Here is an 18,457-nt window from a genome sequence, read left to right as displayed (position 1 = left end):
CATTAAATTAAAAAGCTTTTGCACAGACAAAATCACTGTAACCAAGATCAAAAGAAATGTAGTAAATTGGGAAACAATCTTGGTAGCTAGTATTTCTGAAAAAGGACTCATTTCTAAAATATACAAAGAACTGAGTCAAATTTTAAAAAAAACAAGCCATTCCCCAAGTGACAAATGATTAAAGGATATGCAAAGGCAACTTACAGCTGAGGAAATCAAAGCAATCCATAAGTCATATGAAAAATTGTTCTAAATCATTACTTATTAGAGAAATGCAAATTAAAGCATCTGAGGCATCACCTCACACCTCTCAGACTGGCCAATATGACCAGAAAGGACATTAATAAATGTTGGAAGGGATGTGGGAAATCTGGGAAAGTAGTGGGAAACTAGTCCATTGTTGGTGGAGCTGTGAACTCATCCAACCTTTCTGGAGAGCAATTTGGAATTATACCCAAAGGGCACAAAAATGTACATACCCTTTAATCCAGCAATACCACTACTGGGATTATACCCTGAAGAGATTATGAAAAAGGTTAAAAACATCACTCATACAAAAATATTCATAATAGCCCTGTTTGTGGTGGCAAAGAATTGGAAATTAAGTGAATGTCCTTCAATTGGGGAATGGCTTAGCAAACTGTGGTATATGTATGTCATGGAACACTATTGTTCTATTAGGAACCAGGAGAGATGGGAATTCAGGGAAACCTGAAGGGATTTGCATGAACTGATGCTGAGTGAGATGAACAGAATCAGAAAAATATTGTGCACCCTAACAGTAACAAGGGGTGATGATCAACCTTGATGGACTTGCTCATTCCTTCAGTGCAACAATCGGACAATTTTGGGCTATCTGAAGTGGAGAATACCATCTGTATCCAGAGAAAGAATTGTGAAGTTTGAACAAAGACCAAAGACTATTACCTTAAATTTAGAAAAAGAAATTATCTTATTATGTAATTTTGTTATCTCTTATACTTTATTTTTCTTCCTTAAGGATATGATTTCTCTCTCATCATATTCAACTGAGATCAATGTATGCTATGGAAACAATGTAAAGACTGACAGAATGCCTTCTGTGGGGGGTGGGGAGAGGGAAGCAAGATTGAGGGGAAAATTGTAAAACTCAAAATAAATAAAATCTCAGGGGCGGCTAAGTGGCATAGTGGATAAAGCACCGGCCCTGGAGTCAGGAGTACCTGGATTCAAATCTGGTCTCAGACACTTAATAATGACCTAGCTGTGTGGCCTTGGGCAAGACACTTAACCCTGTTTGCCTCGAAAAAACCTAAAAAAAATTAAACAAACAAATAAATAAACAAACAAATAAATAAATGAAATCTCTTTAAAAAAAGAGTCAAGAAAAAGCTTTTACAATGGAGTGGAATGGGGGAAGGTGAGGGAGGGAATGAGTGAGGCTCATTCTCATCAGAAATGGCTCAAAGAGGAAATAACATATGCACTTAATAGAGTATAGAAATCTATCTTACCTTAGAGAAAAATGAGAGGAAAGAATTGGGATAAGGGGAGAGGGAAGGGGGTAATAAATAGGTGATAGAAGAGAGAGAAGATCGTAGGAGAGGATACTCAGATACAACACACTTTTAAACAGGGACAGGGTGAAAGGAGAGAGAGAATGGGATAGATGAGAGTGGGAAGGAATAGAGTGGAGGGAAATACAGCTAGTAATAGCAACTGTGGGGAAAATATTGAAGCAACTTCTTTGGTGGACTTATGATAAAGGTGTCAACTCATCCCAGAGACAGAGCCATTGGAATCTGAACAGACTGAAGTACACTTTTTTCCTCTCTATTCTTGAGGTTTCTCATGGGGGGGGGGGGGGATATGTTTACTCTCACAACAAGATTATTGTAATAATATAAAATAAACCATAAATAAAAAGAAATCTCTGCTGTACATTTTTTTTGTTTAGGTTTTTGCAAGGCAAATGGGGTTAAGTGGCTTGCCCAAGGCCACACAGCTAGGTCATTATTAAGTGTCTGAGGCCAGGATTTGAACCCAAGTCCTCCTGACTCCAGGGCCGGTGCTCTATCCACTGTGCCACCTAGCCACCCCTCTGCTGTACATTAATGCCATACAAGATTCCTTAACTAATGTAACCACAGTAATAACTAAATTAAGCTATTCTATGATTACTGGTATTAAATAAAACATGAAGCAAAAAGAGAAAAAAAACCAAGTAAGTTAAAAATCCACTGGAACTCTTCATCTCAAAGATTTTAAAACAGGTTAGAAAAGTCTGTCTCTAGGTTTATCTGCAGAGATGAGGACTTTTCAGCAGTAAAATCACATGATGATAAAACCATTTCCAAATATTCAATTTCAAAAAAAAAAGTATCTGTAGCATGAGTGTCTTTTGAAAAACAGTTCCTTGCTTACTCCTTATTAAAATGCTCCCTTTACCTTGGAGCAAATGTCCAATGTCATGATAGAAAAGATCAGCAAGATGGGAACACTTGTCTTTTTTGTAAAAGAAAATTGCCATCTCCAGTTCAACAATGATTAAGTCCTTTGCCTCATGATAAACAGGAAACTAGAACTTTTCATCCTCATTCCCCAGCTCTTTACATTGATAGGTTTGACTGTTTGCACTGCAACAAGCTAGAGTGAGGGAGAAAGCTTTTTAGAACTCACAGTGAATGTCTTATAAAGCATAACTGATAATTATTATTCAGCTAATTATAATCAGATCCATTTGGCTAGCCAAGCAGGGGAATTTTAATGCTGGAAACTTAATGCCTCCCAATAAATTGAAACCCAGGCAGCCAAATTCTTAGTAGCTATATCCTTAGAGTACATTTGAGAAGGTAAACTGAGAATTGGGATGTTTTCCCAACATTTCTTGCATAACTGGTAGAGATTGGGGAGGGGGTTGAGTTGGAGAGCTGGTCTTGTTTTTATAATCACGCTAAGCAATCTGACATCTGGGGTATGAGGGGAAGTTGGGAGCTTGAAGAGGTGACCACACTAGTGGTGCAAGGGACAGAACAGGGGAAGAATGTTAGGCAGTAATGGGTAAAGGAGGTGATGGGTTTGAGTTTGAGACATATCCCATGATTGGCTATCTCATCTTCCCATTAGTTGGGCCATAGATGGCTTATCATGCATGCCCCCACTTTGGAGACCACTACTCTAAATACAGTAGCTCTCAGAAATTTTCTGCCTGGCCTTTATTCTCAAATAGAAACTAAAGGTTCTCTTAAAGTCCCTCTTATCAAATTCCTTTCTCCCCAGTTTGAAAGAGAAATGTCACAGGAATGTTCTCTCATCTTGGACTAGTCCTGACCATCTCCTTAGCAGGGGTAGGAGGTGGTCAGAGGTGAGAAAATAACAGTAGAGAAGACACAGGGGAAGCTGTGGACTGGTGTTTACTCAGAAATGGAAGGAACTCAAAATGTTTAAGATTCATCCACCTGGCCCAACCACCATGCCTAAACTTTGACTCTGTTTAAAACATCTGACCCATTTTCATTGTCCAATGACACCTCCACATTCAACCTTCTGAATTGGGAAGACAGGAAGCCAAAGCTACCCTCCACTCATGATATGTCCTTTCCATTGTCTGACCCAGCCCGAGCTTCCATGGAGTTCCAACCTACATTGACATGGCTCATTTTACATTTGAGCAATGGTAATTCCCCTAGGGCCTTTTCACTCAGCTGTTTCAGTGATAAGACCTCATCCCACCTTGACACCCCCCCCCCACATAACATTCTGCCATCATCTGTACCCTTTTTCAAAGGGCTCCAAACAAGAACTCTACACATTTCCTTCTCCCCAGCCCTGTATTGGACATTGCCACTTGGTATTTGTTGAGGGTTTGCAAGGTAACTGCCCCAAATGCTCACCCTAATTTGTATACTATATCTTTGGGAAAATGAGAAATACATTCTAATGAATGTGAGAATGAGAAAATGAAGATGGAGAATGACATTAAACCTAGAAAGCTTTTGTTTTTAGATTTTCTAAGGCAATGGGGTTAAGCGATTTGCTCAAGGTCACACAGCTAGGCAATTATTAAGTGCCTGAGACAAGATTTGAACTTAGATCCTCCTGACTTCAGGGCCAGTGCTCTATCTACTGCACCACCTAGCTGCCCTCTCTTGTTCTGAATGAATAAAATCACATTTACAGCAAAATTTGTAGTTTCATGGTCTGGAAAAAAATAAAGGAGACTACCTGGTCTTTTAAACCCTGTCTTCGGCAGGCTTCCTGCCCATTCTGCTACATGTGCTCTACATCACAACCAAACTGGCCTTTTTTTTTTGCAAGACAAATGGGGTTAAGTGACTTGCTCAAGGTCACACAGCTAGGTAATTATTAAATGTCTGAGGCTGGATTTGAACTCAGGTCCTCCTGAATCCAGGGCCAGTGCTCTATCTACTGCACCACCTAGCTGCCCCTGGCCTTCTTGAACCTAACATCTCCTCTCCTTTTGTGTTTTTGCCCAGGCAGTGCCCTAGGATGCTTTCCTCTGCTCTTAAGAGAACTTTCAGAACTCAGTTCCAAGGGCTACTTCTGTAGGAAACCTCTCTGGCTGGATTGTTTTGAATTTCCTGGGTACGTGTAGCTCCCCTTCATGAGAACTGGAACCCTATGAAGGCAGAGTCTTTTCATTCCACTTTGAACCCACTCAGTAGATCCTTAGAAAATAACAAAGTTAAGAACCTTAGAACTACAGTCAACAAGAACACCTATTTAATATAATTCAGTTTATGCTAACAGTCTTTTCTCCACAAAATTCAATATAATGAATAAACAGTCACTTGTCATCAAGTATGATTTATTCTGGAATTCCGTATTTAAACCATCTTCCTTATTCATCTTTGTACAGCAATATAAAGATGTACAGAGAATCAGAGATTCCCCTCGCTCTGTCCCAAGCATCCTGGGTGCACAGGCCTACACTTTGAGGTTGGTGCGATCATGGTATTTCTGGAAGGGGTCATCGACGTACCAGTTCCTCCTCTTCCAGAAAGATGTGGTCATTTTGTCAAGCAGTTTGCTTTGAGTTTTGTTGCAGAACACCTGTTCCCTGAGGCGTCTTTTCCGTGCGGGCTTCTTTTTCCATAACCTCTTCTTGTAACCCGCCTGTGGAAACAACATGACAAAGATATTAACTGTCCTCCCAACAATCTACATCTACATGGTCAACCCAGGAAGTTACAGGAGAAGTGATGGAAAGCCCTGGCAGGTCAGCTCCTCTTCTCCAGAACGGTCCTGTTTATTTCTCACCTGCTTCTTCCTAACTTTTTAGAACAGGCACAGCACCAAAATACACCGAGTGACAGTAATCACAGGGACTCCCAGTCTGACCTGGTCAGAGAACTGGGAGGGTTCCCACATGAGCCACCAGGGATCGTGGATATCTCAGCAAGGAGCCAGGCAACTCTCCCCAACACTAACAACTAGCCCAGTGACCCCCACAAAGAACTGTGGTCCTCAGCAACGATTCAGCAGATGTTTTGGGCATCCTGAAGCATCTCCACATCCGCGCTTCAACCTCACATATTTAACTTAGGGAACATTTGATATGTGGGAATCCCAAAGGAAACTACAAGGTTTACACAAAGCAAAAAACGACAACCAATCAAATAATTGACCAGCAGAAGGGGCTTCGGCTACTCGAACTGGAACAGAGCTTTGATGGAGGGAGGGGGGAGGGGCCTTCACAGGAGAAGGGAGACAAGAAATGGGATGCTGGGGACGGGAGGAGGAGAGGCTGCTATCCTGGCAGGCATAGAATGTGATCTTCAGGATAAAAAACAAAGCCTAGGTGGTCTCCTCTCTGGTTTAGGGCTCCTTGGGAGGGTCTTGGCCCTCCTGAATTAGCAGGGAAACTTTAGCCTACTACATCTTTCGACCTGGGATGGTTCGCCCTTTCTTAGGCCACCCAGAAGTGGAACCCCTGTTTTGTTCATGTCTCTAAACTCTGTCCATCTTCAAATTCCCTGCTGAAGTCCCTTCATGAGATAAACTAAGAAGTCAGGAAATATTTTCCATATTTAGCACTATGCCCAGGGACCACCTGATAGCAATACTGGTCTTTGCAGAACCTTGCGGCCAGAGTTTGTGCATATCTGTCATCCCTCTATTGACCTGGCCAGGACTAGGATCCATGATTCACTCACAGCCAAAGGTTAGGGCAGAGCTGCTGCCAAGGCTAGAGAAGAGTCACACACCAGGACAGCTGTGGGTTTGTGCTTCACCAATGCACAAGTCAGGAAAGTCCCATAGAGAGAGGGAGTCTCCTGGGTCCTTTCCAGCTCTAAATCACAGGTCCTGTGACCAGAGAGAGAGAGAAGCCTCGCTTTGTTACCAAAAAAGCATATGAAAACAGACAAGACACAAGCAACGTGGTCTAGGCATGTCTCTCTCTGTACAGTATGAGGAGGAACACTCACCTTTTTCCTCAGCCAAAGACCACAGTGCAATCGGAGAAACCTGAAGAGGACAGCTTTCACAGACTTCCTTTTTCCTTTTCTCAAACTATAGTATGTTAATGTTCTGACTGGTGGCTGGAGTACAGATGGAAGCAAAGGGGTGACACTAAAAGATGAAAACAAACAACTTTCACTTAAACTCAACTGCACCAGCATTTCAAGTGATAAAATGAGCACCAAGAAATCAGTCCAACAGCACAGGAAATGGATGTGAAAGTTCACTTTTGGCCAAGGGGTTAGATGGATCAAATGATCTTCAAGTTCCCAAATCCTTAATCTACAATAGGTGTCATTCAAAGAAAGGGAGGGTGGGGTGGGAGATAATAAAAATGGATTTAGTGACCAATCTCTTCTGTGGTTCCAGCCAGTGACCACTTGTCCTATATCTATGGGCAAGGGCTTCTTTTAGGTCTTGGTGGGGATCACTAACATGGCACCAAGGTCAAGATGGTTCTATAGGGGCCTTCAACTATCCAGATATTGGGGGGGGGGGGGCTCTTTGCCAAAAGCAGAGATGCTTCTCAGTTTCTGACTTGCCTTAATGACTGCATGCTCTAAAAATGTAAAGGGGTTGAGAAGGGATATTTTTCTTCTAGACCTGATCTAATCAGGAAGGAGGAAAGGCATAAAAGTAAAAATGACAGGAACTTTTTGAGGAAACATCATGCCATCTCAAGAGTATTGGATAGATACCTAAATCACAAAACTGCATTGGATGTTTCTTAACACATCTGAATTTGCTTCGCTGTCACCACCCTTCCCTTGCCAGTCTTTTATTTGTAAGATTCATTCACCAATAGGGACTGCCCAGATTCTGTCAGGGTCATCCTTCTTTCTCTTTCCCTCTTTTCATATTTGGTCCATGCATCCTGAATCTGCTCACTAGGAATGGTATCTTCTAGGTTGGAGTCTAAAACACCAGATGATAGTGCAGGATGGCTACACCCTTATAGGGACTTCCCTTATATTCCCTAAACATTATTTAAACCATCTCCCTCCACGAGGAAGGGACCCAGTGAGGCATCCTCCCTACTCCCCAAAAGAATTTAGACTCCTACCTCCTGAGGTGGGAAATGAGGTCATTGAACCTCAATGGAAGACCTTGCCCCATGGCAAGGTTTCAGAAAAATTCCTGCCCCCAGGCATAAGACAACCTCCCCCCTCAACAATAAGACAATGAATCCTTGGCCTAGTCTGAAAGGATCTGGTCTTTGAGCTACTGCCCCTCATCTTATCTTTTATCTACTCTAGTTAATTTAACTTTGCTCTCAGAGCTACCACTCTATACCTACAAAGTCCATGATTATCTCATCTTCCTACATCTTTCCCCTCTTTAAAAAAAGCTCAGCCTTTCCTCAGTTCAACTGATGTTTCCCTTTGGGAGACCAGTCCTCACCAAGCATGATCCCTCAAACGAATGCCCTCAATTGAGATGGAAAAAATAAAAAAAGAGTACAAGACAGAAAAGAAGGGAAAAACTGGGAATACTATGCATGTTAGATTCTGAGTGTACAACTAACAGGGTTCAGAAAAATGTTAAATAGTACTGCAAACCCACAGAAAGTTCTTAAAAATGGAATTCTTGGGTAGAAATAATCTCAATGATGCAGAAAGAGCTCTCCAGAGAGCAATGTTGTTGTTCAGCAAACGCATCAACCAACTTATCAGTTTTAATAAAAGACACATATTAGATAGAAACAAAGACAGACAATGAAAGATGAACAGCAAATACTCCAAAGACAAAGGAGTTTTGTTTTGAAGCTGTTTGAGATAGGAGAAAGGTATAAAATGGAATGGGATCAATGCTCAGGCAGAACTGCTCAACATTCCCTTCCGCACCAATTTTCTTTACTAAGGAAAATGATCTTTAGATTTGGAAGGAAAGAACAAAAAGGATGAACAAGAGCTCTTTGTCCATGATTTCTGAAGCACTGTGGCAGAGTTGGAGAGGTCCTAGAGGTCTAGAGCTGGGCCAACCAACCCCATGTGGATTTTTTGATGAAAGGAAGAGGGTGGGGCCTTTGTGCTACAGACCAGCGAATCTGATTCCAATTCCTGTCAAAATTCAAGACAGTATTATGAAAGGGACAGAGCACAAACAGTGAGTATCTACTTAGAAAGAGAAACAATGATTACTCAGAATCAGCATGGTTTTAAAGAAAGATCATATCAGCTAGACCATGTTTGATGCCTTCTGGCATCAAAAGAAATGATCTTGTAAAAAAAAAAAATAAACAACCAACATGCCAGACTAAACTCACTTTCTTATTTGGCAGGGTTATTAGATGCAAGAAAATGCTCAGGGAAAGGAAATCTGATTTTCAAAAGTGTCTGGAAAATTTTGTCATGGATTCTTGTGAACAAGATGGAGGAGATAATATTAGAGTGAAGTGGGGCTGGAACTGGTTGAACTCAGATGGGATGGAAAATTGGGTGGTCATTAATGAATTGATGTCCACTTGGGACAGATCTCTTACAGAAGGTTCTGGTTTCTGTTCTGGACCCTCTGTTGTTCCATATTTTTTATTAAAGCCTTGGCTGGAGGTATAACAAAGCAAGGAGGGAGACAGGTAGTACATATGAGAGTCAGGTTCCAAAGAGATCTAAAAAAGCTAGTACAGCATACCACATATTAAAAGGAGGTTATTCAATAAGGTTCACAATAGCACTGCTGAAGGGTAGAGGAGGTGTGAATGACAAACAGTTCCAGTGAAAATGGGCCTGTGAGCAGAGTGAAGCTCAAAGAGACACAGAGGGCCAGGTTTGGGGAGGGAGTGCCTTCATCTCTCTCTCTCTAGACCCAGCACCCAGGACAGCCCCTAGCAGGCACTCAACCCATGCTGGCTGATATCTTCCCTTGGAGCCTGGGGTAGTCAGACCGTCTCTGCTGCCCCAAGTTAGAGGCTGCCTGGTCCTGGAGATTTGCCCCAGAGATTAAATAACCCACTACCAAGGGATGTTATTTTGTGATGTGCAATTTAGCCAACCCTCCAGTTTTGCCACCAACACTGAAGATGGTACAATGTCTGATACAACCACCTGTGCTGAACACCTGCCCCAGCACCGGGGCTGTCATCCTTGCTCTGTGGATGATATCTCCCCATTTTCATCTGCAGTAAGAAAAGGCCTAAAATAATACAATGTAGGGAGTAACAGAGAAAATCATTATCTGTTCCCACGTATGTTTCCACATCTTGTCTTTTAGAATTTTACTAGTCTGATTTAATTATAGCTTAACTAAATGGAACTTCCTGAAACAGACTATACCTGTTAAGGATGGCTGGAGGGCGCCTACATATCAGACTTGTAGCAGGTGGGACTTGTTTGGCAACAGGAGAAACCAGTGGTGCTTGAATCTGACTGAAATGTCGTCCAGATAGCGTGGGAACCAGACGCAGAGAGTTGGAACAACTTTGGAAGGTGGATGAAACCAAAATATTGAGGGGCCGAATGAGTGCTGTGAACACAGAAAGACAGGTCATTCTTAATATTAAGAACGTGTTTACATTAAACAATGGCTCCAAATTTCCAAGTGAAACAAAAAAAGGCATCGAGTATTTAAACAATCATAGATTTTACTGAATTCTTGGCATATCTGCTTCGCAAAGTAGAGAACACAGGAAATCACGCCACGGGGCCGCTCATCTCAACAGCTTACGAGACAGGCTTGGAGAATGAGCACGACACTCCCCCGCGGCTCCGCGGCTCCAGATCAAGCCACTGGGGTGAAACGACTCGGCCAGGGTCCCGCGGCTAGCGGGGCTCCGAGGCCAAATGTGAATGAGGTCCCCGAGCGCAAGGCCGGTGTTGCGCCCACTCACTGGCCCTGGATGCGGCGGTTTTCCTTTTTGGTTACTTTTTTGGTTAGCGCATTCCCGTGGCAGAAGCCTTAAGTACGCCAGACCCGGCCTCCAGACCCGGCCTCCAGACCCGGCCTCCAGACCCGGCCTCCAGACTCCAGACCCGGCCTCCGCACCCGCCCAGGGGAGGTCCAACAAGTCTGGGCCGCCGGCAGAAGCCCGGGGACCCCCGGGCCCGCGGCGTGTCCGGGGCGCCTTCGGGCCGGAGCCCCGGGGAGGCCGGGTGACTCGGGCGCTCTCCCCCCGGGCCCGGGGCCCCCACTGACCTGCGGCGGCCCGCGCCGCCATCTTGCCGCCGCTCCTACGGGGACCGCCGAGGACCGGAGGCCCCGCCCCCCTACTTCCGGCCCCCGGAAGCGGCCGAGCCGCGGCTTCCGGCCCCACCAGGGCGTGCTCTTGCCCCGCGCGTGCGCACACACGCCCGCGAGGCGGGCTCGGGCCCCGGGCCTCTGGGCCGCGGCCGAGGTGAGGACGCTCCGGCGCCTGGCCGCCGCCCCGAGTCTCCTCGGCTCCTCCCCCGGCTCCGGCCCGGCTCCCCCGGGGCCCGCTCGGAGGCCTCCCCCAGGCGCTCAGCCGCTTCCCGGACCCCTGCAGGACCGCGCGCCGGGCCGGGGCCGGGGCCGGGGCCGGGCACAGTGACGCCCGGCCCGGGTGAGGCCGCTGGGACCCTCCCGGCCCCGCAGTCACTTAACGCGGCTCCTGTTTGCTTCTGCGCATCCTTCCCGGCCCCCGGGCCTGCGCTCCCGTGCGCTCCATGCTCCCGGCCCCGGGGCCTGAGCTCCATGCGCCCGGCCCCCGGGCCTGCGCTCCCCTGCGCTCCTTGCGCCCGGCCCCCGGGCCTGCGCTCCCCTGCGCTCCATGCGCCCGGCCCCGGGCCTGCGCTCCCCTGCGCTCCATGCGCCCGGCCCCCGGGCCTGCGCTCCCCTGCGCTCCATGCGCCCGGCCCCCGGGCCTGCGCTCCCCTGCGCTCCTTGCGCCCGGCCCCGGGGCCTGAGCTCCATGCGTCTGGCCCCGGGCCTGCGCTCCCCTGCGCTCCTTGCGCCCGGCCCCCGGGCCTGCGCTCCCCTGCGCTCCTTGCGCCCGGCCCCCGGGCCTGCGCTCCCCTGCGCTCCTTGCGCCCGGCCCCGGGCCTGCGCTCCCCTGCGCTCCATGCGCCCGGCCCCCGGGCCTGCGCTCCCCTGCGCTCCTTGCGCCCGGCCCCGGGGCCTGAGCTCCATGCGTCTGGCCCCGGGCCTGCGCTCCCCTGCGCTCCATGTGCCCGGCCCCGGGGCCTGCGCTCCCCTGCGCTCCATGTGCCCGGCCCCGGGGCCTGCGCTCCATGTGCCCGGCCCCCGGGCCTGCGCTCCCCTGCGCTCCATGCGCCCGGCCCCCGGGCCTGCGCTCCCCTGCGCTCCTTGCGCCCGGCCCCGGGGCCTGAGCTCCATGCGTCTGGCCCCGGGCCTGCGCTCCCCTGCGCTCCATGTGCCCGGCCCCGGGGCCTGCGCTCCATGTGCCCGGCCCCCGGGCCTGCGCTCCCCTGCGCTCCATGCGCCCGGCCCCGGCCGCCCCTTGTTTCTCCAGCGGATTTCTTGACTTGTCACCGCGCTCGAGCTGGGGGGTGCCCGGGGTGCAGGGCCACGCCGCTGTGAGCCGTGGTTTCTGGGGACCCTCAAGTGCCCCACTCTTTCAGGGTGCGCGGTGTGAACGGAGGGGGACAGTGAGCGGCCTGCGGTCCTCCGGCACACCCTGGGCCTGAACGGAACTGGAACACGGGGCCCGACCCCTTGGGCTGAGCTCAGGAGCTGCTGCTGCGGATCCGCGGCTGCCGAGGCCTGGCCTCGCTGTGTCCCGCGCCCCTTCTCTCCTCCCACAAGCTGTCCGTGATCTTTGTAAAGCTCGGGTCTGGTCAGGTCCGGGCCATGCTCAAGCCTAGGGGCCGGTTTTCTTAAACTGACATGCTCCTGCCTCTATGCGCCACTAGTCAGACGGGTCTACACGCTGCATTTACTACTTTATATGACATGTTATCTCCTTGCTGCTCCCCGTGCCCTGGCACCACCGAGCCCAGAGGGACTGGACCACCCGTGCACTCAGACTAGCTTCAGTCCTGAAATACTCCGGCTTGTAAAGAGAAGGGTGGCCTTCCTGGGGCTCTTTACACCCTGTCCTACAGCCCCAGAAAGAATCCCGCAATGCTTTGCTTTGACTTTTGTCCACAATTTTCTTAAACTGAAACTCAATGTATAATATAGACTAGGTATAGCATAACTATTGCCTTCACTGAAAAGACATCACAAAATCCACAAGTGTACATTGACAAAAAATAACTCATTTAAAATTATTACTGTGCTTTCAAGGGAGGCTAATACAACATCAAAGGATGAAAAATTTTGTAGATTGTCAAACCAATATTTCACCTTCCCCTCCACTGTTTTTTTTTTAGCAAAGCTATGGGATTAAGTGGCTCGCCCAAGGTCACAAAGCTAGGTAATAAGTGCCTGAGACTGAATTTGAACTCGGGTCCTCCTCACTCCAGGTTGGTGCCCTATCCACTGTGCCACCCAGCTCCTCCCTCTCCACTCTTCAGTGTCTGAACAGTTCTTTCTGGCTCTTCCTAAGGTATGGTTTATATTGGCTGAGAATCCAGAAACCTCCAATCTCTCAAGATGACCTCCAAGACTAGAAATGTCCATCTCAGGAAGAGGTCACCCCACCCCCAAACTCAGGCTTGTGTGGGGAGGAGGATAAGTGTCCTCTCTTTTTCCATGATGCTGAAGTAGAAGACAGCTCCTGCTCTTCCCACTTTTAACGGGGAATTCTGCTTGATGTATTCTCACTTGCTACTTAATCTGGAGGGAGAAGGGGATAAAAAAGCTTTCTTATCGAGTCAGTGCTGTGGAGCCCTGCTGATAATGGAGAAATTTGGGGGAGGGGGTCTAGTTCTAGGTTTGATAATGTGTGAACAAATTCATGGACTGACTCGACCCAGAAGTGGTTAAGTCAAAAAAGACCTGTTAAGGTAAGGAAGAAAAGGTATTAAGTAGTAATGAGGATTTAGCTTAATGAAGAAAGATGAGTACAGTTGGCTGATCAGCAGCAGCAGCATAGGAAAGAAATTAAAGACAGTTACAAGAACATTGCAACTGGGCTGATAGCAGGAGAGAAGGTAGGGGTAGTCATCATCAAGAAGGGGAAGCTTAAAGAGGGAAATTAATGACTCTTTAAGATTATCATACCTGGGCTGATCTCTGGAAATGAGCAACTTACAGGGGGAAAGGCCAAGTTTATATAGGGGAGCATGCTGAGAAAAGGGTAAGGGAGGAAGTGGTTCCCCTTATCTCAGTGAGCCTAGGTCCCCACTTAGGGTGGATGGGGGCAGCCTCTGAGACTGGTAGCAAGATACACTAGATGGGAGTCTGCTGCCCCCTTCTTGGTAAGTTAACTGAATAATGGGATGAAAGAATGGATAGGCTTGGGGTAGTTTCTGTGGGAGGAGGGTCAATGTTAATGTAAAACCATCTCAGTAAAAGGTTAGTTATTTCACATGGTCTACACAGAGGGATCAATTATAGAACATAGTTCTCTAGTATTTTCTCTGCTACACTGCTACCATCACATAGGGTGGAGAACCAAAGGGCCATTCAAGGTTTGCTGGATCATTCCCCAAGACCAATCATTTCTATGCTAAGCCACATATATCCATGGCAGTTGACAGGTGATTCATGGGATGTTGCCACCCCCCCCCCGACCCACCTTCACATATGCTCCAACGGATATTTTCTAATCCAATTCCTTCTTCACTTAAAATGTTCTTTATATTCTCCTCACTCAGTTCAAGACCACCTTTTTACCCTGATCTCACCAGTGAGTATCCAGCCTTCCCTGCCTTGACCTTCCTTTCAATTATCTCACATGTACTCACTTTGAATAGAAATAGTATTTTGCCAGTAAACAGAGGTTTAATTAAATTACAAGGAAATATTTTCAAATCCTGAGATTTTCTGATAGGAGCTCCACCTTGCTGTAATTCAGACAAGAGAATATATATATATATATATACATGATCATGATGGGAACAAGAAGGGAAGGTGGATCACAGATCAATCAGTTTTGGCACTTGAGTGATTTTCCCAGGACAGGCAGGACATAAGAGTTACAGTCATCCTGACTATCCGAGTAGGACAACACTGGTGTCCTCAAGTCCTGTGGGAATGAAGTTGACTGTATAACCTTGGGGATGCTCCATTATTCTGCTTGAGCACAGTACAGGTTATACCAATTCACTTAACACAGGCAAAAAAAAATGCAGGAATTTGACCTGATTTAACAAATTACTTTTGACTGCTCTGTTTTCACTGTTTCCCAGAAAAAGAGCCCGACTGTGAAAAGATCTCTAGAAACTGTATTAAATTCATTACACATATCAATATAAAAATCACGATTCTCTTGACAATTCAGAATGTAGACTCCTTGAAGAAAATGACTTGCCAGGCATAGCTCCTGAAGAGCAGGTATGGAAGGTTTATTGAATGCACTCATTAGTGTCACAGAATTTGGAACCAGAAAGGGCTTTAGCAATCATCTACTCCAATCCACTTATTTGATAATTTAGCAAACTGAGAGAGTAGTTGACTTGGCCAAAGCAATCCCCAATGGTCTCATGACTCCAGATCCTGGAGTCTTTCCATCATAATAAAGTTCCTTTAACTTCTCAAGGAAACATCTGCTGATAATCGCCCTCCCTCCCTCAACTCTTATAGTATTAACCTGTATAAATGTTGGAGTGGGAATATCCACGGTCAGATCTTGCCTCCAAGACTTAATGGCTATGTGACTAGTTAAGCTTTCTCATAAGCCTCAGTTTCTTCGGATATTAAAGGGTGTAATATAAACTTCATAGGATTGTTGTGAAGTTCATTTGAAAGGTATATGTGTAAACTACTTTGCAAAAAGCATATCAACTGTTATAAAATTTTGCTGATGGACTGTCTCACACAAGGTTTTTTATCTAGATCCAATCACCACCACCCCCATCCCCCAAGTGTAAACATCACATGTCACGATTCTTAACCAATGTACCAATTTATAATCATACTTTAGGGCCTCAAGAACTAGCAAGCATCTTGGTGTGAACACTCCTTCCACTAACACAGGATAGACCAGGTAGTAAGTGATTTTCAAGTGTGTAGCTTTGGACTAAAAATTCATCACCTTGCTGCTAGTTCTGGGACAGCCTTGCTCCACAGTATAACCTTTAATTCAATTCCACAATGATTATTAGAATTCTTTTTACCAGACATTGTGCCCTTGGTTACTAGGGCTATAAAGACAAAATTGGATGGTCCCTGCCCATAAGGAGCTCACACATCTCCTAGTATACAGATATAGACAAATATAAATGCTAATTGAATTTGTAAATTCATTTTTGAAGTAGGAGAGATTTGGATCTCATGAAAGTCTCTGAGCTATGGTTTGAAGGCAGGGATGCCAAGTGAGGCACAAGTGAAGAAGGGAGTATATGCCAGGCATCCACAGACTCTGCAACATTATGGGAGGAGGTGTACTGTTGTTTACAGTGATCAGTAAATTACTTTGGAAAGGAGAGGAAGTAAAGGCATGATTTCACATAAGAAAATACAGGATGGTGATATATATATATATATATGCAAATCAGTATAGAGTTCTGTAATCCTAATTATGATTCTGATACTTAGTTACATGTTTTGGGAGAAAAGGGCAATTTCCTTTAAAAATTTATATTTTAAATGGAATTTTATATTAAATGTATTAATGTAATTTTTATATACAAAAATTTAATTTTATAAAAATTTAGAAAAAAAATCAACTTGTTGGAAATGTTTCCTAAGCAAAAAACATCAAGCATGTATCTAAGAGTAATGTTTGTGATTAAAAAATGTGGATGTGAAAATTATCTGAAATTCAGATTCATTTTCTACTTTATACATATAACTTTTAATAATACTTAATTACCCCAATTATGCATTGATAATGACTTCAAAAGGACAGACTGCATAATACAACAGGGATGTAACTGTGGTCTTACCCAGAAACAGCTTGTATGAGTGGCTAAAAAAGGTTTGTTTGTCTTTACAAACAAGAGGTTAAAACTTATCCCAGTTCAGGGGTCAGCTAGGTGGTGCAGTGGTTAGAGCACCGGCCCTGGAGTCAGGAGGACCTGGGTTCAAATCTGCCCTCAGACACTTAATGACCTAGTTGTATGACTTTGGGCAAGCCGCTTCACTCCATTGCCCTGCAAAAAAAAAAAATGATAAGTTCAGAAAATAGGGAATAGCCATTGACTTTGCTTGAAACATAGAGAATATCCTCAAGACGGTTCCCATTCATGCAGCTTGGTCCCCCGGAGTGCTACAAGCCTGCGCTCCTGACAGCTCCCTGGGTCCTCAGGAGGCCTTGGGCCCCTCACAGCCCACCGTCTCCAGGCTGTAAGGTCGTGGAGCCCGTGGCTTCCAGGGTCCCGGTGTGGCAGTGCCCTCGGTGGGCTGGCAGTCGTCTGGGCACAAAGGCAAAACGCCAGGTTCTTGTGCCGTCGGCCTCCCACTGTGCAGGGGGAGAAGGCGGCAGCTTGGGGAGGTCTCCCCCACTCGTCCTGCGGCCTGGACTAACAGGCCGGACAGGGCCGGCGCTGGGAAGCCCCGGGCTCCGCGGCACCGACGGCATTCACCTGCATACATGTTGGACTGGGGGATGACACCCACCTTTTCCATTTCGGCAAGCTCTCCCCCAGGCCGAGCCGCGCTGCTCGGGGCCCTGCTTCGGGGGGCTCGCCAGCTCATGGCCGGGCAGCTGCCCGCTCCGGCGGCGCTGAGCCGGTGACCTATTTCCCCCCCAAACTGCTCCCGCCCGGGTGTGCCCCTCCGGCGCCTCTCCCCGGGTTCGCTTGTTCCCCAGCCCCGCGCGGCGGCGGGTCTCAGCCGTCCCTTTTCTGTAAGGTTTTGAGTCTTATAGCTTTCTCCCCGCCACGAGCCACGCATGCTCAGGGACTGCGGCCCCCGCGGCGGCGGGGCCTCCTCTGTTCCGGGCGGAACCGCCGCGCGGCGGCCGTCCTCCCTACGCTGGGCCCGGGCCCCGGCCCCGGCCCCGGCCCCGGCCCCGCGGCGGAGCCCCAGGACCCGCTCAAGCCGGTTCCGGCCCCGCCGCGGCCCCGGGCCGGAAGCCGGAAGTCGGCCTGCGCGCCACGCCCCGACGTCCTCCACGCTTCCGGGCTGGGCCCGTCCCGCCTCCTGCCCCGCCCCTCCGGCGCCCCCCATTTGTCGACGCGGCCGTCGATCAGCGACCGCCCTGGCCCGCCCCTTTCCGTCTCCCGTCAGGCCGGCCCGCCGTTGCGCCTGCGCGCCTGCGCCGGCTTGCCCTCTTCTCCTGCGTGCTGCCGGGCTCGGCGCTGAGGGGCCGGCCGGGGAACGCGTCCCCACGCCCTCCCGTGCTCGCGGCAGCTTCCCCACGGCGCGCGTCCCGCCGGCCCGAAGAGATGCTGCGGGTTTATCAGCTAACGGGCCTGAGCGCCGCCGCCCAGGTGAGCGCCGGGGGCGCGCGGGGCCGCCAACGGAAGGCGAGGGCGGGCGGACTCCGGCGAGGCCCGGGCGCCGCGCGCTCGCGGAGGGCCGGCCGCCCTCTTCGGGCCGCGCGGGGGCGCGGGGGCGCGGCCGCCCGCTTCTCGGGGGGGAACTGGAGCAGAATGAATTGGGGTGATCGTGGGGCGGCGAGCGGGGAGAAGGTGGCGGCCGGGCGGGGGCGGGGCCGGGGGCGGGGCCTCGCGGGGTCCCGCCAATCGCGGCTCGCCCGTCGCCTCCGGGAGCCAATGGGGGCCGCCGGCGCCGGGGCGGCTGGCGCGCGGCGCGCCCGGGTGGCCTCAGCCAGTGGCTGAAGGTCGAGGGGCGGGCCGAGCGCCCTCCGCCCGGGGCCCGCGGGGACTACCATTCCCATCAGGCCTCGGGGCTCCCGAGGCGGCTGGATGGCCCGGCTTGGGAGCCTGGGCGGCCGAAGGGGCTGCTGGGAGCGGTAGTTCGCGGGCTCCCGGAAGCCAGGCCGGCGCTGCCCCGGGACCCTCACTCGTTCGGGGGGCATCCCGAGAGGTGGGGTGTCGGAGACCTTGCGCCGGGGCCTCAAGTAGCC

The 18,457-nt window shown here is 48.7% G+C and overlaps 2 protein-coding genes across 5 annotated transcripts in view; one reads left to right on the top strand and one right to left on the bottom strand.

Moving 5' to 3' along the window:
* Positions 1 to 4,790: 4,790 nt before the first annotated feature.
* Positions 4,791 to 11,011, bottom strand: MRPL35 (mitochondrial ribosomal protein L35). The gene is made up of 4 exons (XM_074196830.1): positions 10,594 to 11,011; positions 9,735 to 9,924; positions 6,429 to 6,573; positions 4,791 to 5,115 (listed from the first exon to the last, which is right to left on the bottom strand). Exons 1-4 carry the CDS (start codon positions 10,613 to 10,615, stop codon positions 4,927 to 4,929), a joined length of 546 nt encoding a protein of 181 aa, XP_074052931.1. The 5' UTR covers positions 10,616 to 11,011; the 3' UTR covers positions 4,791 to 4,926.
* A 6,420-nt stretch (positions 11,012 to 17,431) lies between these two features.
* Positions 17,432 to 18,457, top strand: part of LOC141495452 (MICOS complex subunit Mic60-like) — a 38,229-nt gene continuing 37,203 nt past the window's right edge. For 2 of the 4 annotated variants that reach the window (XM_074196784.1, XM_074196776.1), the window contains exon 1: positions 17,600 to 17,858. In XM_074196784.1, the coding sequence (XP_074052885.1) occupies positions 17,814 to 17,858 (45 nt within the window). In that variant the 5' untranslated portion in view covers positions 17,600 to 17,813. Of the gene's footprint in view, positions 17,859 to 18,457 lie in introns of all 4 variants that reach the window. The other 2 variants (XM_074196804.1, XM_074196794.1) reach the window with 2 other exon arrangements.

The sequence above is a fragment of the Macrotis lagotis genome, chromosome 1 (assembly GCF_037893015.1).
Source record: "Macrotis lagotis isolate mMagLag1 chromosome 1, bilby.v1.9.chrom.fasta, whole genome shotgun sequence".
Classification (NCBI taxonomy): Eukaryota; Metazoa; Chordata; class Mammalia; order Peramelemorphia; family Peramelidae; genus Macrotis; species Macrotis lagotis.
Note: the sequence above shows the minus strand (reverse complement) of the source record. Positions and strands in the feature narration are given on the sequence as shown.